This window comes from Ctenopharyngodon idella, chromosome 7, assembly GCF_019924925.1.
Source record: "Ctenopharyngodon idella isolate HZGC_01 chromosome 7, HZGC01, whole genome shotgun sequence".
NCBI classification, from domain to species: Eukaryota; Metazoa; Chordata; class Actinopteri; order Cypriniformes; family Xenocyprididae; genus Ctenopharyngodon; species Ctenopharyngodon idella.
The window spans coordinates 39320872-39340772 of record NC_067226.1 but is presented as its reverse complement, the minus strand read 5'-3'; the positions used below and the strand labels follow the sequence as shown (position 1 = coordinate 39340772).

The 19901-nt window shown below is 35.9% G+C and overlaps 1 protein-coding gene across 22 annotated transcripts in view; it reads left to right on the top strand.

Annotated features, from left to right (window-relative positions):
- LOC127515855 (adhesion G protein-coupled receptor L3-like) overlaps positions 1 to 19901 on the top strand; it is a 342582-nt gene that overhangs the window by 288841 nt on the left and 33840 nt on the right. For all 22 annotated transcript variants that reach the window (XM_051899977.1, XM_051899970.1, XM_051899965.1 and 19 more), the window contains 4 exons: positions 2501 to 2710; positions 3095 to 3315; positions 3555 to 3621; positions 3733 to 3824. In XM_051899977.1, the coding sequence (XP_051755937.1) occupies positions 2501 to 2710; positions 3095 to 3315; positions 3555 to 3621; positions 3733 to 3824 (590 nt within the window). The remainder of the gene's footprint in view (positions 1 to 2500; positions 2711 to 3094; positions 3316 to 3554; positions 3622 to 3732; positions 3825 to 19901) is intronic.

Sequence of the window (19901 nt, the reverse complement as noted above, 5' to 3'; positions counted from 1 at the left end):
AAGAACAGACATGCCAACTAGTTACTGACCTGATGCAGACTAATATACATATAACTGAAGCTGATTGATATTGTATTGGTCTGGAGCGAGGTTTACGTAAGGTAACACAAAAGGGGCAGTCTGAAATCTGCCCAAATGAATCTCAGTTAGATCATGCTGCAGTTCCATTTTTCACCACAGATTTACATTGGAAAATTATGGGGCGCTGTAGAGCTGGAGAGGACTGCTGCCTCGCTTAGTATCATAAAAATCATGCCTGCCGGAGGCATCAATTGGGAATGGCCGGGTATGGCGGCTGCCATACCTTGGCTGCCTGGTCAGATCAATGCAAGTAATATATTTTTTATTGCAGGATTAATGGAGTTATATTACTACAAGTAACATAATTTGTATTGTTAAATAAAACAGAAAAGTAAGTAAGTTAAAGCTATCTGGTTGTTATATTTGTGTCATTTGAGTTCAACGATGCTACCAATGTCTCTATTTACAGTATTATAACGTGATTTTGCAGCGTTGAGTATTGTAGCCAATCACAGGGATTTCTGTTGAAAATAATGACCAATCAGAGGTGTTTAAAGGGTTAGTTCACCTAAAAATAAAAAAAATGTGTCATTTATTACTCACCCTCATGTCGTCCCACATCCGTAAGACCTTTGTTGATCTTCGGAACACAAATTAGGATATTTTTGATCAAATCTGATGCTTCAGTGAGGCCTCCATAGACAGCAATAACACTCCCTTTTTCAATGCCCAAAAGGCTACTAAAAACATATTTAAAACAGTTCATGTTACTACAGTGTTTCAACCTTAATATTATAAAGCGACGAAAATACTTTTTGTGCGCCAAAAATAACAAAATAGCAACTTTATACCACAATATCCAGTGAAGGGCGATTTCAAAACACTGCTTCATGAAGCTTCAAATCTTTATGAATAATTTGTTTCGAATCAGTGGTTCAGAGCGTAATTGTTTTGAAACTTCAATAGTTTACGTGACTTTGGCAGTATGATACGCGCTCCGAATCACTGATTCAAAACCTATGATTCATAAAGAATCGAAGCTTCATTAAGCAGTGTTTTGAAATCGCCCTTCACTGGATATTGTGGAATAAAGTCGCTATTTTGTTATTTTTGGCACACAAAAAGTATTCTCGTCGCTTTATAATATTAACGTTGAAACACTGTAGTCACATGAACTGTTTTAAATACGTTTTTAGTAGCTTTCTGGGCATTGAAAAAGGGAGTGTTATTGCTGGCAATGTAGGCCTCACTGAGCCATCGGATTTTATCAAAAATATCTTAATTTGTGTTTCGAAGATCAACGAAGGTCTTACAGGTGTGGAACGACATGAGGGTGAGCAATAAATGACAGAATTTTCATTTTTGGGTGAACTAACCCTTTAAGTTACCAGTAGTGAGAATCTGCTCAGTATCTCTCAAAACGCTGAATGAGTTTATATTTAGTGTAAGTTTACTAAGTTCTGCCTGTGCACAAATCCCCTCATTATAACAAACAAAGCAGAGAAATGATAAATAAAAAATTCATTGTGCAGATTCATTGATTAAAACGGAAGTTTTCACACTCGATGAGTTTGCTCTGAACTGACAGCTTCTGTAATGTTAATTACTATTCTAATTTAATTCACAATTAGAAGAAAAGTTTTTTTCTTCATGAGACTTTGAATTTTCCTACATACTTTAGAACAAAAACAAAAAAAAAGACTTTTATAATAATAGTGATTGCTGGTCACTATTCTTCGGGCGATAGCAGTAATATAATGTCTTTTGGGATTTTAAAATAAAAGTTTTCGTTTTTATCAAGTGTTAGTTTTCCTACATTGTGAAACTTTTCAGACTTTTGAGCTTTAAAGTGCTGGAAAAAGTTGTGTGAAGTAGGATACTTGGACTGTCACGTTGAGGCAGTAAGATTGGATGACGTCATCAGAGTCTGCCATAACTAACGCCACTGATGCCTGCCGAATCCATACAGTACAAATTTTAATACATCCTGCTCACTTTACGATTTAAAATAGTCTAAAATCCGAAAAATATTTGTTGCAGAATGCTAAACACATTTACAATTTATTATTGATTCAGTTTATATAGAGGTCTATGTTTTGGATGAATATTTTGGTGAGGCTCTGCCCCACCTGCCCTTACAGATGAGCCCCGCCTGGAGGTAGAGCTGAATTTTGACAATGTCATAACTTATTGAAATACAAGTATTTGAGTGATCTTGGAATCCTGCACCACAAAACTACTGATTTAAAAATGTAGGGGTTTTGCAAAATTATGGACTGCTCACTCTGATGTAAATGTCTGAAATCATTGCTCTGATGTGCTCTCATGCTTTGTATCAGACACTTTGATGGTGTCACTGTGTATCTGCTGCTGTGCTTGAGTCCTGTAATTGCTGCTTGCAGCGATATTTTTATATCCAGGTATAATATTCGTGTTCAAAGGAATGTGAAAACATTCTAATCTCTGTCTCTCTCTGTAGACGACAGACCCTGTGCATGATCTGTTGCTGGACGTCATCACGTGGGTGGGCATCCTGCTGTCTCTGGTCTGTCTGCTCGTCTGCATCTTCACCTTCTGCTTCTTCCGCGGCCTCCAGAGCGACAGGAACACCATTCACAAGAACCTCTGCATCTCGCTCTTCATCGCTGAAACGCTCTTCCTCACCGGCATCAACCGCGCAGACCAGCCTGTACGACAAACATACACACACACAAATCATCTTTTCATTTCATTTGTATTTTTTTTTATCACATAAAAATCCTACTTTTTTGAAGTACTGCACTTTCTGTACCGTGTAGCTGGGAAGATCGCATATTCAAATTGGCTGACTGCATGTTTTTATTAGTTCATGCGAGGGTGAAATAGCACAAGTGGGTGTGTGTCATAAAGATTTAATGTGAGAGCGTTTAGTGTGTGTGACTCTAATGCAGGAACATCATACATGATTCATAATCTTTAAACCCTATTATTTAACATTTTTCAATTATCTGAGCAGGTTTGTGAGGTCGCTGAACAGCATCCATCAATGTCCACATAGCACACCTCCTCACAAGACCGTTTGTGTGCGTTTCAGATCGCCTGTGCCGTCTTCGCAGCACTACTGCATTTCTTCTTCTTGTCTGCATTCACATGGATGTTTCTGGAAGGCGTTCAGCTCTACATCATGCTTGTGGAGGTGTTTGAGAGCGAACGTTCACGCAGGAGATATTTCTACCTGGCCGGATACGGCATTCCTGCCCTCATTGTGGCCGTTTCTGCTGCAGTGGATTACCGCAGTTATGGGACAGAGAGAGTGTGAGTCTCACACACACACACTCATATGATTTGAATGAGTCTGAATTAGTGTGTGTGTGTGGTCGCAGGAGGGTTGAAGTTTAGTCTAATGTTGCGGAAATTAAAGTCTGAATAATTGAAAGAACTCTCTTGTATCAGCCAAAAGACACAAGAACCTCTGAGACAACCTGCAGTACTGCTTCCTTTGTGTGTGTGTGTAGCTTTGAAACTTGAGTGATGTGACTTTCTCGCATTTTCAGGTGCTGGTTGCGGTTGGATACTTATTTCATCTGGAGTTTTATAGGCCCTGCCACACTCATCATCATGGTAACCAGCTCTGATACTCTTTAAAAACTACATTCAAAACATTCACTGTTGCACAATCTAGTGCTCTCACATGTGAACCCTCAACCAATCCTATGCTTCTGTTCTTCCTAGCTGAATGTGATCTTCCTGGGAATTGCTCTGTACAAGATGTTCCACCACACTGCCATCCTGAAGCCAGATTCTGGTTGCCTTGACAATATCAAGTAAGCCTGACAGTGAGGCGTGGAGCCTGTGGGATCGGCTCTTTGAAGGGTGGGGCATGTGGTGGGTGGAGTCTGTGAAAGGTGGAGCCAGTCGTAAATGGGTCTATGAGGGGTATGGCATTTGACAGATATGTTTAGGGTGGGTTATTTGGGGAGGAGCCTTTGAAAGGTAAAGCTTGTGGTGGGTGGGGTCTTAGGGAAGGGATCTTTGAAACATAGGGCCTGTGGTGGGAGGAGTCTTTGATAGATGTTGGGTGGAGCCTGAGGGATAGGCTCTTTGAAGGAAGGAGCCTTTGATGGGTGGGGCCTGTGATGGGTGGAGTCTGTGAAAGGTGGTGCTTACAGAGGGGTGGAGCCAGTTGTAAATGGAGTCTCTGAGGGGTGTGGCATCTGGCGGATTTGTTCTGCTAGGATGGGTTATTTGGGGAGGAGCCTTTGAAAGGTGGGGCCTGTGGTTGGTGGAGTCTGTGAGGTGAATTTATATGAGGGGTGGAGCTTGTGGTGGGTGGGGTCTTTGGGAAGGGACCTTTAAGAGGTAGGGACTGTGGTGGGTGGAGTCTTTGAGAGGTGATGGTGGAACCTAAAGGGATGGGCTCTTTAAAGGGAGGAGCCTTTGAAAGGTGGGGCCTGTGGTTGGTGGAGTCTTTGAGGTGAATTTATATCAGGGGTGGAGCTTGTGGTGGGTGGGGTCTTTGGGAAGGGACCTTTAAGAGTTGGGGCCTGTGGTGGGTGGAGTCTTTGAGAGGTGAGGGTGGAACCTAAAGGGATGGGCTCTTTGAAGGAAGAAGCCTTTGAAAGGTGGGGCCTGTTGTGGGTGGAGTCTTAGAGAGGTGAAATTATAAGAGAGGTTGAGCTTGTGGGTGGACTCGATGAGGGATGGAGCCAGCAGTAGGTAGAGTCTGTGAGGGTGGAGTGTTTGGGAAGGATCCTTTGAAAGGTAGGGCCGGTGGTGGGTGGAATCTATGGGAGGGGTGCAGCTTGTGGGACATTAAGAGTCATTTAGGGATGTTTTTTGGGGGGAGACTTTGAAGGAGACATCAGGATTAGGCATTAGCATTTATGCTACAAAAGTAACGTGGCTACATGTGATCTTCCAAATGTGGTTTTGGTGATCAAATATCATTTTAGACCATGTTTATTTAAATGTTTATAGTATGGGGCTGTTTAATGCTTGATATAAAGTAGTTCCAGGCAGGTATTGACTGCATTACAGATCTATATCACTTTGCCAAATGATGCATCACCACCTCGGGTTTGCATTATTTTTCTAATAATTCAACAGCCTGTCGTCAATTAATCCTTACCAATATTTTGCTCAGAACAATTGAGATGAATTTTAACACCAGGTCTCAACAAAAGTCAAAATTTTGCTCAGTTTGTTTGAACAGCCTGACATGTCAACTTCAGACTCTAGCAATGTTGTGAATTTTGCAGTACTAACTGTTTGTCCAAACAACATTTGTCAGGTACCAGGACAGAAAGATGGTAGTAGTTGTGTATGAGAAACCTGTTTGGAAACAACCATTATGCTCTGTTTCATGGCACTAATTGTGACACACTTCAAGTTTATGGACAGAGGTCTAAGTGGCCCATTGACCATCTACTGAGGAACTCGTATGGCTCATTTTTCATATTATTGTCGTAGGTTGAGGTGAAAGTAAAACTGGCACAGGTATCCCACAGTGTGCGTGTGTGTGTCTGTGTATTCTGTGGGGAGGTTGTCGTTACCTGAAGATCTGTGTTGTTTCACAGGAAAGAGCAGCAGACATTCTGCCCAAATTAACCTCCGCACGCACATGAATATTCATCACCGGAGCCACACAGCCACTCAGGAGAGCAGAGCGCTGAAAGGACTATAAATATGCTAATTTATGGCTGTCCCCTTAGATCCAGCATAGTGAGCAGGACAGTGAACTGATGTGTGTGTGTTCAGTTGTTCATGTGTGTGCATTTGTCTGTGAGATGCATACTAATCAGACTGTTTGAGTCAATGATCTTATAGTATCATTGCTGTGGATGGGATGAGATTTCACAGTGGATCTGCATTTGTGTGTGTGTTTGTGTTAAAGGGCCAAACTGGACTAATATGTCCCTTTGTCCATCACAGAGAATTCTGATGGACACAGTGCAAAAATCCTGACTATGACACATGTACATATGCATTCATGTGTAGAGCTCAACAGTGATCACCTACATTTGCAGTGGCCTTGGGATTCGTTCTTGAAGTATTTTTCCCATTCATTTTCTCTACAGGCTTTTCAGAAACATATTCTCCACAGAGAGTTCATAGCCTTGAACCAAACCAACCAGCTCAGAGATGAATCATAGTAATACAAACATTGATTTGAAGAAAACTAGCAAAAAAAAAAAGACAAAGGCACAAGACTGTGTACTTGATGCACTTTAGGAGAGAATTATTTTCAGGGAAACGCACGGCTAAAGTAGTTCTAGGCAGATCTGTAATGGCCGCATTACAATTCTATATAACTTCGCCAAATGATTTCAGTTATTTCAAAGGTCCTTACAGCCTACAACAGCAAAAGATCCAAAACCCACAAGAAAACACTGACCAAGCAAAAAAATATATTAAACAATAGGATAAAAATGACAAATTATTTCCACGTTTTTGCCACAAAATTACGATTTATTGTGTAAGGAAACACATACTCTTTCACCTGCTCTCTCCCACTCAAACGCACACACATACAGTACGGACACACTTGAATAGAAATGTGTTGTCAGCACTGCTCTGATGATTTTATCGGTAAAATAGTTTAACAACTTAAAAGCTACATGACATTTATCACTATCAGTGTAATAAAGGCGCTGTTCTTGGAGCAGATAAACTTAGTTTCGCCATTATTAGAGACGCTTTATGGACAAAAACCTGACAAATGTCTTGAAGTACATCATCTGAACAATGTTTTGAGGTGTGGTATCCGTAATATAAGCAGACTAATTGACTCTGGGCTGTTGAATTATTGAAAAATAACACCGAGGCATTACCACCATGGGTGTGCATTATTTTTCTAATAATTCAACGACCCGTCGTCAATTATTCCTTACTTAATTGAATACGCACTTGAATATGCAGTTTCAGTGCAGTGTACTTGCAGATAATATATTAAAATAAAACTTTCCTGACTGTTTCTTAACCCTTACGAAAAAGAAGTTTATTTAAGTGTGCTATTTTTAAACTAAAAATAAGTATACTTTCAGTCTACTTTTTATATACATCTCAGAAATATACTTTATGTACTTCTGAGAAATATACTTAAAATTGCACTTAAGTATACTTGACTTATACTGAAAGTCTAAGTATATTTGGCCTATAATTGGACTAAAAGTACATTGTTTGAAAATATTGACTTATAAAGAAAACAGATATATTCCTAATTCTGAGTATCTGAACTTTTGTGTAGGCTAGTCCACTGGTAGTGTACATAGGAATTTACTTCAAATCTACTTCCCTCTTTCCTCGCCATTGACTGAATTTCAGGCTATAAGGAAAGGCTATAAGGGGGCGCTGTTACGCATCTTCTGAAACAGTACAGAATCTCCGGATCAAAACGCAGGAGAAGAAGAAGCTGAAACAAGCGATAGAAGATACTCACGCAAATGTAAAATAAAGCGATCATTAAACATTAAACAACATATAAATAAAAACTGCCAAAGGTTATGTGGACTGTGAAGCTTTGGGAGTGTTTATGGACTCGATCTGCTCCACCTGTGTTTGATCATCGTTCTGAATTCCATCCGGACATAGTCTTTAACAAAAATGCAATTTTCTCAGCTTTTTGTTTAAAATGTTTCCTTTTTTTAAATGAAACTTAGCCACATTTGAGTGTTGATAAAAAGGATTCATAAAGCAAGAATAAAATGTTTTTAAAATGGAAAGAGTTAAAGTACAGTTAAAGGTATTTTAAGTATAAAAAAATAATACCTAAATAGGAACATAGTAGTATACTTAAAGTGCAAAAATAATATATAAAAAGTAAGTGTGATGTTATGTTCACTTAAAGAAAACTTACAAGTATACTTGTACTTGTACTTTACTGAGGGTATATTTCAAAGTGTACTTTCATATACTAAAAATGTACTACTTGTATTAAAATAATAAACTACTAGTATGCTTATAAGTTCACTTGTAATACAGATGCAGTACAAATGAGAAATGTAGCTGTGTGCTAGTTGTGTACTTAAAGTTTACTACTGTTACACTTATAGTACACTTAAACGTATACTTCAATTGGGCCAATTTAGTCCCAAGCAGTATTAAAATAGTACACTTACAAGTTTACTACTAGTACATTGATACTGGTATACTTACTACATAAAGTATACCTAAAAAAATATACTTGAACATTACTTACTGTAAGTATATTTGATAAAATGAAAGTGCACTTTGTAATAATGTCAAATTAAAAATTGTACTTGTACATTTAAATCCTTGTTTTAACAATCTTTTGTTGTGATTTAAAGAAGTATACTTATTTTGATGTGTTGACTAACATACTTAAGCACATGTACTTGATTATAAACTGTAGTTTGTTGATATATCTTAAATGTTCTAAATTTCAACTTCATCATTACAAATGTGTGATTATAAATATATTTATTAAATACATGACATACAAGTTTAAATTTATTATAGTTTACCATAAATGCTTGTCAGTGTGACCGGTCTTCGTTTAGCTTTGCGTTGTGCAGGAAGATGAACGAGACCGGACAATAGAAATGATTCAGGCCAGATTTTATTCTGCATGAATAAAAAGAAAACTCAAAACAAGCTTGATCTGTGGCCTTCTCTCACATCAACCTCTCTTCAGTCGCGCTTACCGTGAACTGAAAAACATTTTACAATTTTTATGTTTCTCATATGATCAAATCAATAGTGTTTGTTCAACATATTTCATAAAAAAAAAAAGCATTTTACATAAATTCAGAACTATATTAACATAAGCATGAATGAGAATCATACCTGCATGAATAAAAAGAAAAATCAAAACAAGCTTGATCTGTGGCCTTCTCTCACATCAACCTGTCAGTAAAATGGATTATTTTAGCCACAAAGATTGCACTCATGCTTAATAAACTTTCTTTAAAAATACATGCTTCACATCATTCACACAAACTTTATACATGTTTGAATAACATTAAAGTGCATTTTAAAACAAATGTACATGTTTTATTACAATAAACAAAACTCATATCAAACTTTTTAGACGGAGCTTCAACACAACTCGCCTCTCTTCAGTCGCACTTACCGCGAACTGAAGGAGAGTAACCGGAACCGGAACATAATTCTTAAAGGAACCACGTACCATATTTAACGAAACACCAATCACTGAAAAAATGAACATATAACTATAGAAACATTTCAAATAACATCTCAAATAAAAGAAATCAATAATAAAAGAATAAATTAAATATTAAAAGAATAATTGCCAGAATACAAAATAATTATATAAATATAAAATAATAGATGATAACAAAGGGAGAGATTTTGCATGAAAATAATAAATTAATATAACACCTGTTACATCAGTACATTCGACAGTACACTTTAACCATATTTCAATAACAACAGAAGTGATTATAAAATTACATATAAAGATGTACTTAAGTCCGATTTAAGTGGGTGGTTTAACTAATTGCATTTATAACATACATTTAACCTATAATATATTTTTATTTAATTGCTATTAATGTGCAATTATGTGTCCAAAGACATTACATTCAGTTTGCACTTAAGTATATTCTTTTACTGTGTTTACTGTTTTTAAAAAAATATGCTATAGTGTAACACAAGGGTAAATAGTCAATTCAGGATTATGTAGTTCTCAAGTTTAGGACCTCATCTTATCTCTGTTTTGAGAGGTTTATACATTATTTCTGAAAATCAATTTCACTGTGGAAGAAGCAAATGGGATTTTTTACTACCAGAACCCTGCTGGAGCGCTGTATTCTGAAGAGTTTGTTAGGAAGGATTCTTCATATTAATTTTGAAGGGGACCATATAAAACTGAATCACAACAGCAGAGGTGAATGGCTTGATTAATTCATGAGCGAGGGTCTTATTACAGCCCCACATCTCCTCCCTCCATGGGGTCTCAGATTAAATGGGATAATTCTTGTAATCAGACGTTTTATTCATGCTAATAATAAGATAATGAGAGTCTCTTTTTAGTAGTTTTCATACTCGGCTGTATTAGTTTGATCTGTGGATGTTTGATTACTTGCTCTAATAAGAGACTAAACAGAAACACTTGCAAAACTGTGAGTGTGTTTATTTGTGGGTGTGTGAGCAATTCATATATCACAATATACACTACCGTTCAAAAGTTTGGGATCGGTAAGATTTCTAATGTTTTCGAAAGATGTCTCTCTTATCGAGGCTGCATTTATTTGATCAAAATACAGTAAAAAGTGTAATAAAGTGTTTTTTGTACATACAGTTTTGTCCATGATTGTTTTGGACACTGACTTTTGTTGCATGGACAAAAATAGTGGAAATAATCTTCAGAATATCTTACCTCGCATGGTATCCACTTTATTTAGGTTGGTTTAGGTTTATATGAACATCAGTGCTGCTGCTGTTGTACATTGTATGATTTATAACCGTCGTCTCTAAGAAATAAAAAAGATTTAAAAGCGTGTGATGTGATTTATAAGGCTATTTGGAAGGTCGAGTTATTAACCGCAAACCAACCTACGTCCACCCTGCTCCGCTCACAGAGGTCATGACCTCAACGCCTCAGTTCTGTCACGCAACAAATCCAGATATATGCCTTCATTTATGTGTGAGACCACCGACCACAACACACACAGTTTTGTGTGTTCACCCTGCTATTGCACTTCAAATGGTGACAAAACAGCACATATTTGCATTTATAATTCACAGTCTGTCTCACCTGGGAAAGTGGACAAAAAATATAGATGGCGTCATTTCATAGGGCTGTTTTTAGATGTTTCCATTGGAGGACAGTTCACCCCCTTAGTTGTAAACACCTGCTGCCACATTCATTTGACACATCAAACCCTATTGGACCACCTGATCTAAAGTTATTAAAACAAACACAATACCGTTCAAAAGTCAGTATGATTTTTTTTTTTTTCTTTTATTCAGCAAGGATGCATTATATTGATCTAAAGTAAAGCCATTTATGTTGTTACAAAAGATTTATGTTTTAAATAAATAAGTCCTGGGGGAAAAAAAAAAAAACTGCATCGCGGTTTCCACAAAAATATGAAGCAGCATAACTGTTTTCAACATTGATAATAATAAGAAATGTTTCTTGAGCAACAAATCAGCATATTAGAATGATTTCTGAAGGATCATGTGACACTGAAGACTGGAGTAATGATGCTGAAAATTCAGCTTTGCATCACTGGAATAAATTACATTTTAAAATATTTTAAATTGTAATTTTATTTCGCAATATTACTGTTTTTACTGAATTTTTGATCAAATAAATGCAGCCTTAGTGAGCATATAACACTTTTTTAAAAAGCATTAAAAATATTACCAGCCCAATACTTTAAAGACTTTAAAGAATGGGTATTATCATGAAATTATTGTTGTGATTTCATGTAGTTGTATGTAGCAATCCAGTAATAAATGTATTTAAAAATACATTTATTATTATTTCATTCTCATGGTTAAGACTACAGTTTCATCGTCAAAAACCTGAATTACTGGGTCAGTAAGTGTGTTTTTAAAGAAATGAATACTTCTATTCAGCAAGGATGCATTAAATTGACCAACAATATCAGTAACGGCATTAATAATGTTGCAAAATATTGTTATAATTTCTAACTAAAGGCTATTGGCTATAAAAGGTAAATCCTTTTAATATGTCCTGCCTCAATGTCATGCGTCTGTAGGAAATATGGAAAGAAAATTATGCTCATCAAACTATTTCTTTGGTCCTAAATTTGTTAAATTCTTAAGAGCTAAATTGTTCAAGTGTCGTGGTCGTTGCAGCGTCTCTTTAAGTTGCATTTTATTTGTTTAATTGTTGCATTTTTTGAAGGAGTTATTTTCTGTTTCTCTGTTTTATTCATACATTTATTTGTTCTTGTTTTCTGTTGTGTGCGTGTCTGCTGATGTTTGTCCAGCTATCGCTATTATGACGGCTGTGTCATAGTGGAGTGGCACTGGTAAGATCAACCTGTTTCTCCACCGGTCATGTGTCCCTCTGGAGGTCATCCGCACCTGCCCACTTCCTCCTGTGTTTGACATTTATGTGTGTGTATGTGCATATGTGTGTGCGTTCGCTCATCTCTCTCCTTTTACAGATTGTTTTACTGATGATCTACACACAAAAAAATGTAAAATCTACTGAATTTTCCTTTTTGCTCATTTTTGGGTCACACTTTATTATTAGGTGTCTTTAACTACCATGTACTTACATAAAAAATAATAAGTGTTAGGTACAATGTACTTATTGTGTTCATGTTGTATTGCAAAACACTTGCTGCTATTGAGGGGGATATGGGTATATAGTTAGGGACAGGTTTGGTGGTATGGTTAGGTTTAAAGAAGGGTTAAGATGTAACGAAAATTTAACAGTGTAATTATAGATAATTACAGGTATTTAAAAAAAAAAATATATATATATATATATATATATATATATATATAAGTACAATGTAAAAACATGTGTGTGCACAATAAATGCTTTGTATCAAATTATTAATTGTTAGTACATAGTAGTTAAGGACACTTAATATGAAGTGGGACCAGTTTTTGCACTCCAATTTTTCAAAGAAATTTCCAACATGGAGTTAAGTAAAACACACTTAACTAACTTAAGTAAAATTAGTGATGGGTGCTTCTGAAACACTGCTTCATGAAGCTTTGAAAACCTTTGTGAATCATTTGTTTGGTGCAAGTGATTCGGGCCATGTTTCAAACTGCCAAAATCATGTGATTTCAGTAAACAAGGCTTCGTTATCTCATAGCTGTGCGAAACATTTTGAACATTTTCATTGGTTCACTGCTAGGGACGATGATCTCTGTGAATCCATGAACCATGTGTCTGTATGCATGGTTCTTACCTGTTCTCAGATCAGTTTTATGAATTCATAGTAGAGCTGTCAGTCGATTAAAACGCAACTGATACCTAAAAATTTTAACTTGTAATACATTTTATGTAGCAGTACATAATTTCACATTGAATATCCAAATTCATCTAGAAACAACATAGAGATGGTATATTTTAAATATTTGTTTAATTGCATCTTTTTACTAAGTACTACACTCTTAGAAAAAAAGGTTCTATACAAAGAGAAATGTCATAAATGATTGCATAATACTTTCATGTTTAAAGGGATAGGTCACCAAAAAAAAAAAAAGAAAATTCTGTTATCATTTACTCACCCTCACAAAGAATGTTGGTAACCAGGCAGTTAACAGTAGCCACTGACTTCCATAGTATTTTTTTTTTCCTACTATGGAAGTCAATAGCTACTGTCAATAGCCAGACCTTCAGTCTGACCACAGAAGGTCTGGACTCCATAGCAGTTTTCATTGGCCAAGGACTCCCCAGAGGCCGTCTGACTGACATGTAAAGCAACTAATCACAGTTCGTTTTGTTCAGCGTCATTTAAGCCCTTCAATAACAGACCGGTGTGTACAATTCTTAGACGTATTTTAGAGCCTATGCCGTGAACTTCACATACTCTTGAAATTCCAGAGTTTAGTTGATCCTGATAAGCGCTAATTGTCACAGTTGTAAACACGACAGCTTTCTTCTTCCATGAGGGAGTTTGGCGTCAAGACACCAAAGATTACTCACACATCTCCCAGAAATCCTGTAGAATTCATCCAATCAGATGACGACTTCGAAACTCCTGAGGCAGTTTCAATTTTGTGTGCCATATGCTTCAGACGTTCAGCCAACGGTGCGTAGGCATGACACCTGAGGCTGAGACTACCGTCAACTGTCTGGTTATCAGCATTCTTCAAAATATCTTCTTTTGTGTTCAACAGAAGAAAGAAACTCAAATAGCTTTGGAACACCTTGAGGGTGAGTAAATGATGACAGAATTTTCATTTTTGGGTGAACTATCCCTTTAAGGTTCTATATAGAACCTTTTTTTCTAAGAGTGAATGAATGAAATCCAGTATCACCGATACCAATACTGCTACTGATGTTTCCATTAAATGGAGGAAATGAACACATGCATGGTCTGAAGTATAAGTGATTTTGTTTTCTGCTCTAGATATACACTTCAAAATAATGTATCATTTTTAAAATTAATATGACAGTAATCTGAAACATAGCCTTTGTAGAAATATAAAGCAAAACATAAATATGGTTAAAAAAAATTAACTAACGACTAGTATTTCCAGTGTCGACTAGTATCGTTCGGTTGACTTGTCTCGCACAAATATGTCATAATCCTCATTTCATGTGTGATACAGGAACGACTCTGGATTGACGTGGGCGGTCTGAGTTTGATCCTTGTGTCATGAGCGATTCCTTTTATTCATTAATCTGTGACTCAATTAAACCCACTCAAAGTGTTTCTAGAAGGCTCTGTGCAGACAGACAGGTCTCTCGATGAAATCATCACTCAGCACCTTGAGGACATTATTCACATTTCCGTCAAGACTTCCTGCCTCCAACTAACTCAATTACAGCTGCCATTGGGATGCAGATTCACTCTTGGAGACAGAGTGAGACGATATGACAAATTGCTGCTAATTCTTTTAAACGGTTTAAAAGCAGTCTCTTTATCATAATTCACGTTAATTTTTCATGTTTAACCCGGGCGATCAGCAGCAGGCTACCTGAGGGAGGAGAGATGTTCAATCGCAGCCTTGTGTTTGTTAAACTCCCAGCAGGACGTCTTTAACGCAACGAGTCGCCGCTATCTGGTTCAATTAAACTTCAAATGCGCCCTGGGTTTTTCAGCACGAGTGTGTTTTAGAGAGGTTGAACGAAGGTGTGAATGAGTTACATCTGCATACTGTAGCTTCAGGAAAAATAAAAGTAAAAGCAAGGATGAGGTTTCTGGAAACACGATTTTTATTCTCAAATAAGTGTAAAAAATACGGGTTATTATTCCCTCGAGACAAGAGCGAGAAATGGTGATTAAACGCTAGTAAAGAGACTCGGACATGAGCGTGAGCTATTTAAGAGTGTTTAATATGCATTTGGTTTGGCACTTTCTACAAATTTATTATGCTGCCCAATTAATTTTTTTTTTTTTTTTTTAAAGTATTAATGCAAATTCAACCAATTCCTGCATTATTTGAGGTAATTTGCATATTTATAAATCCAATCAAATTGATTGCAGATATTTCCATTGTTAAAGTGACCATCATTTTGGCCATAAACAGCATACATCACAACTTGTTTTATATCTGAAAAAAGCAATTCACGTTTATAGTTGTTTTCTTTATTGTTATTGTTGATTCAAAGAAAAATATACATCCAGTATTGCCTCCTTGTGTCCAGTTAGGCCTACTCGTTTTGTAAACTCAATGAATTACCAGTTGCAAAGCGCTGAGTTTCTGCAGTGCCCTTTAAAATACATTTTGAAATTTGCTCTTGATCTTCACATAAATATCACACAGAAATGCCACACTCATGTTTTCAAGTCACTATCAATTATTGACTGAGTTAGTAAGTTAGTTAAATAGTAACATTAATATTTGTTTATGCCTACATTCTTAAGGTTAAACACTGTCTTGCACTGACTGTAGGTTGAAAAGGAAAATTATTACTTTTTTAATCCTATTTATGAAAAGTGATATAATTAGTAATTAATCAGTTGCATATTCTTGCAGAAAGTTACATTTCTGGAAATAAATTTAACCTCACGTTGCTTTAAAGCGTTAGATCACCCGAAATGCAAATAAATGGCTGACACTTGAAAAACCACAAAAATACCGATTGTGATGGTAATTCATGTGACCCCAGTGGATGAATTGTTGTCTTCTGAAGTCAAACGATAGGTGTGTGTGTAAGAAAAATACTAATATTTTTAACTATAAACCATTGCTTAGATTACTGTCACGATCGCTGTGTGTGGTTTTTCAAGTGTCAACCGAGCGGCAGCCATTCACTTGCATTAAATAAACTCATTTAATGCATAAACTTGCATTAAATGAACTTGCATTAAATAAATTAAATAAAAACATTTTCATTTGTGTTTATCTGTGGTTTCAATAATGTGTAATTTTAGTACTTTTCTAATTTGTTTAAAGGGTTAGTTCACCCAAAAATGAAAATTCTGTCATTAATTACTCACCCTCATGTCGTTCCACACCCGTAAGACCTTCGTTCATCTTCAGAACAGAAGACTCAAAGACTCAGGTCCAGAAAGGTACTAAAGACATCGTTAAAACAGTCGACGTGACTATAGTGCTTCACCCTTAATTTTTTATGAAGCGACGAGAATACTTTTTGTGCGCAAAAACAAAACAAACATAACGACTTTATTCAACAATATCTTAATAACAATACCTCTCTATTGCTATCTATGGACGAGTCATATACCTCTCAGAATTCATCAAAAATATCTTAATTTGTGTTCCGAAGATTAACGAAGGTCTTACAGGTGTGGAACGACATGAGGGTGAGTAATAAATGACATTATTTTCATTTTTGGGTGAACTAACCCTTTAAGTTTAATTTGTTAACTTTTCTTTTTTTTTAATGAGGCTCCATTTGTTAACATTAGTTAACTACATTAGTTAACATGAACAAACAATGGAAATCACCTCTACAGCATTTATTAATCTAATTCATTATTAAATCAAAAGTTGCATCTGGTAATATTATTTAATGGACCTGAGCTCACATGAACTAACATTACACAGTTGTATTTTTATTAACAAACATTAACAAAGATTAATAAATACTGTAACAAATGTATTACTAGTTGTTATTGTTATTGCATGAGACCTTATTGTAAAGTGTTACCTTTAATTTTTCTATTAATAAATCTATTATATATTTTATTTCAACTTTATTTCAATTAACAAAAACTTAAAATTTTAACATTTTTAATAGTTTGAATTAAAAATAACAACATGATAAAAGGATATACTGCATTACAATAATTATTATACTTCATTATAAACACTCTTCATTCATTATATACAGGCATCGAGTATTACTGAAGCCAGTGTTTATGAGCCTATCATGTCCATTAATGTCCCTGTCATTAAGATGGACACTGCAAAATGATGTTTAATAGTCTCCACTTTAATTCCATTAATCGTTTATTTTGCTGTGCACCTGGTGTGGTTATTAGACCCAAACTCAGTGTGTGTGTGTGGTAATTACCCCCGACACCTGTGCATCTCTGTAACAGCCCGTGTGTGTGTGTGTGTGTGTGTGTTTACAAGTGGTTGATCTTGTTTATGACTTGCGGTTGGTTTTGTCATGCTTTTTTGCAGAAATTATGTTCGTCACTGTTAAGAGCTGGGTCATACAGTAGTCAACATTTGAAGTGGATCAAAAAAGTTCATCAAAGTTCCCCTAAGAACTAAGTTGTTCTAAGTAGAAGGTTTTAGGACAACTTTTGATCCACTTCAAATGTTCACTGCTGTATATAGAATAGGGCTGCATGATTATCGAAATCACAATTCGATTGAATTAAATGAATATACCAGTTGTGTGTTTTAGAGTGAAGCGAGGTGTTCATTTATACGCCAGTAGCTCATTATCCGCTGGTGTTTTTAGTTTCTCAGAGCGGCTCGATTCACAGTAAATGCTCCACATGAACTCCATCTGCATCTACAGTTTGAGTTCCTTTAATGTACATTTAAGAACAAAACATGCGCCAACCATCTTCCCAAACATCAGATACACTGCAACAAAAGAGAAGCTATAAGTGTATTGTTTTGGATTTTTTCATCAAAACAAAAGTTTGATGGTTTAATGCTTGAAAATATAATTTATAATTTGCATAAATATTAGTATTGTACACATTTATTTTACATTACAGTTGTTTAATGCCCTTTTTATTTGGCCATAAGGAGTTTCGTCCTAAAGAGCGTGCAGTTTCACAATCCTTCTGTTCTTGCCAGTATGAGGGTGTAAATACAGCGATGTCTCTGATTTAAAATGTTGTTAAAGTTGTTAAGTTTTCACAACTCATTCCAGTTGTTCAATCCCTACATCGTGTTTTCAAATATTAAATTGTTTTAGCATACTGTACTGTTATATTAGTGAAATATAAATGAAATTATTACATATCATTCAGCCCTAGTTGCTCTTCTGGTGAATTTTATGACGCATACGGACACGTCAAAGCCCATCTGGTTCATTTCCCTTCAATTTTGCTCTCAAGTGTCAATTTATTTATTCTAATTTTCTGTTGCTTTTCTTTTTTCCACATTTCATTCTTCAGTTATGAGGATTATGATCCAGAGATTAAGTAAGCAGATCCGTCTTTCCTTCCCTCCAGCTCATATTTCTCTCTCGGCTTGGCTTCATAACAGCAAATAAACCCTCTTCACTCACTTCCTGTTTTTACGTTCTCGTTCAAGGCACAATATGAAGTGCTGTCAATCATTCACACAGCCGGTGTGTGTGTGTGTGTGTTTCTCATTCTCTGCTCATCACCTACTCAGTGCCCTTAAAGTTTCCCTCTGTATTGTGCAGCTCATCCTGAGGTGTGAAATTCAGGACAGAGTCATTTTAACATTCATTTAAAGATGTCAGCTTCTCAGTGTGATGGGGAAAAGAAACATCTTTCATAATGCCTTTGAGTCTTTATTAAATGAATGATTCCTCAATTCATGAGTCTTGTTAAGGAGAGGTGTGCTGAGCAATCAGACTTAGGATTGGACAGTGTCTTATCTAGAAACCAGAATATCTCAAAATACCTTGGTAACCATATACACTACCGTTCAAAAGTTTAGGGTTGGTAAGATTTTTTTGAAACATTTTGGAAAAGTCAAGGCTACATTTATGTGATCAAAAATACAGTAAAAACAGTAATATTGTGAAATATTGTTACAATTTAGAAGAACTATTTTAAAAGAAATATATTTTAAAATGTAATTGATTACTGTGATGCAAAGCTGAATTTTCAGCATCGTTACTCCAGTCTTCAGTGTCACATGATCCTTCAGAAATCATTCTAATATGCTGATTTGCTGCTCATTTACTATTATTATCAATGTTGAAAACAGTTGTGCTGCTTTATGTTTTTGTGGAAACCGTGATACTTTTTTTAAAGGGTTCTTTGGTGAATAGTAAGTTCAAAAGAATGCCATTTATTTAAAATAGGAATCTTGCATAACAATATAACTGTCATTTTTTATTAATTTAATGCATCCTTGCTAAATAGAAGTATTCATTTATTTCAAAAACACTTCTTACTGACCCCAAACTTTTGAAAAGTAGTGTAGTCACACACTGAAAACCACCAAAGACCTTAGATGTATAAAGACAGTGCACTCATATTACTTATGAATGGGAGAAAATGCAACTCGCAATATGGCGGAATAAGTCCCGCCTTCTAAATAAATGAGCCAATCGCTGATTGGTAAAGTCACTGCAGCTGTTGTTAGAAGCTCCGGTTTCTATAAACCTTATGAATGATGATTTTTTAATGCTATTTGAGCATAAGAAACAACATTTATGGTACAGTTGTTGTCAGATTTCATTGGTGATTTCAAATATGAAATTTAATCGTAAGCTTGGTAAATAGCTTTGGAGAATTTGATGTTTCCCCATTCAAAGAGATAGGAGCTATACTTGCATGACTGAAATAGCTGCACGAGAGGTGTTTCAAAGATGGCCGCAGAGTGAAATGACTTGCTTTAAAGGGACTTTGAAACCACTCAGCGTGATCTAGCAACAAATGTGTAGCAACACACTCAAACTTACTCAGAACACATCTGCATAGAAATGCCCTGGAAATCATCCATAACCTAGCATAGGCCTTAGGTAAACAGCATATTTCATTTTTTGCATTAACCAAGGCCGTGACCTATGAGTGATTTTTGCTTCTTCTGCTTCTACAAGTGTTTCATAACCGTAATTGTTTTGGAAAGATGCACTATCAATATTGTCAACTAAATGATTAACATCAAAGTTAATA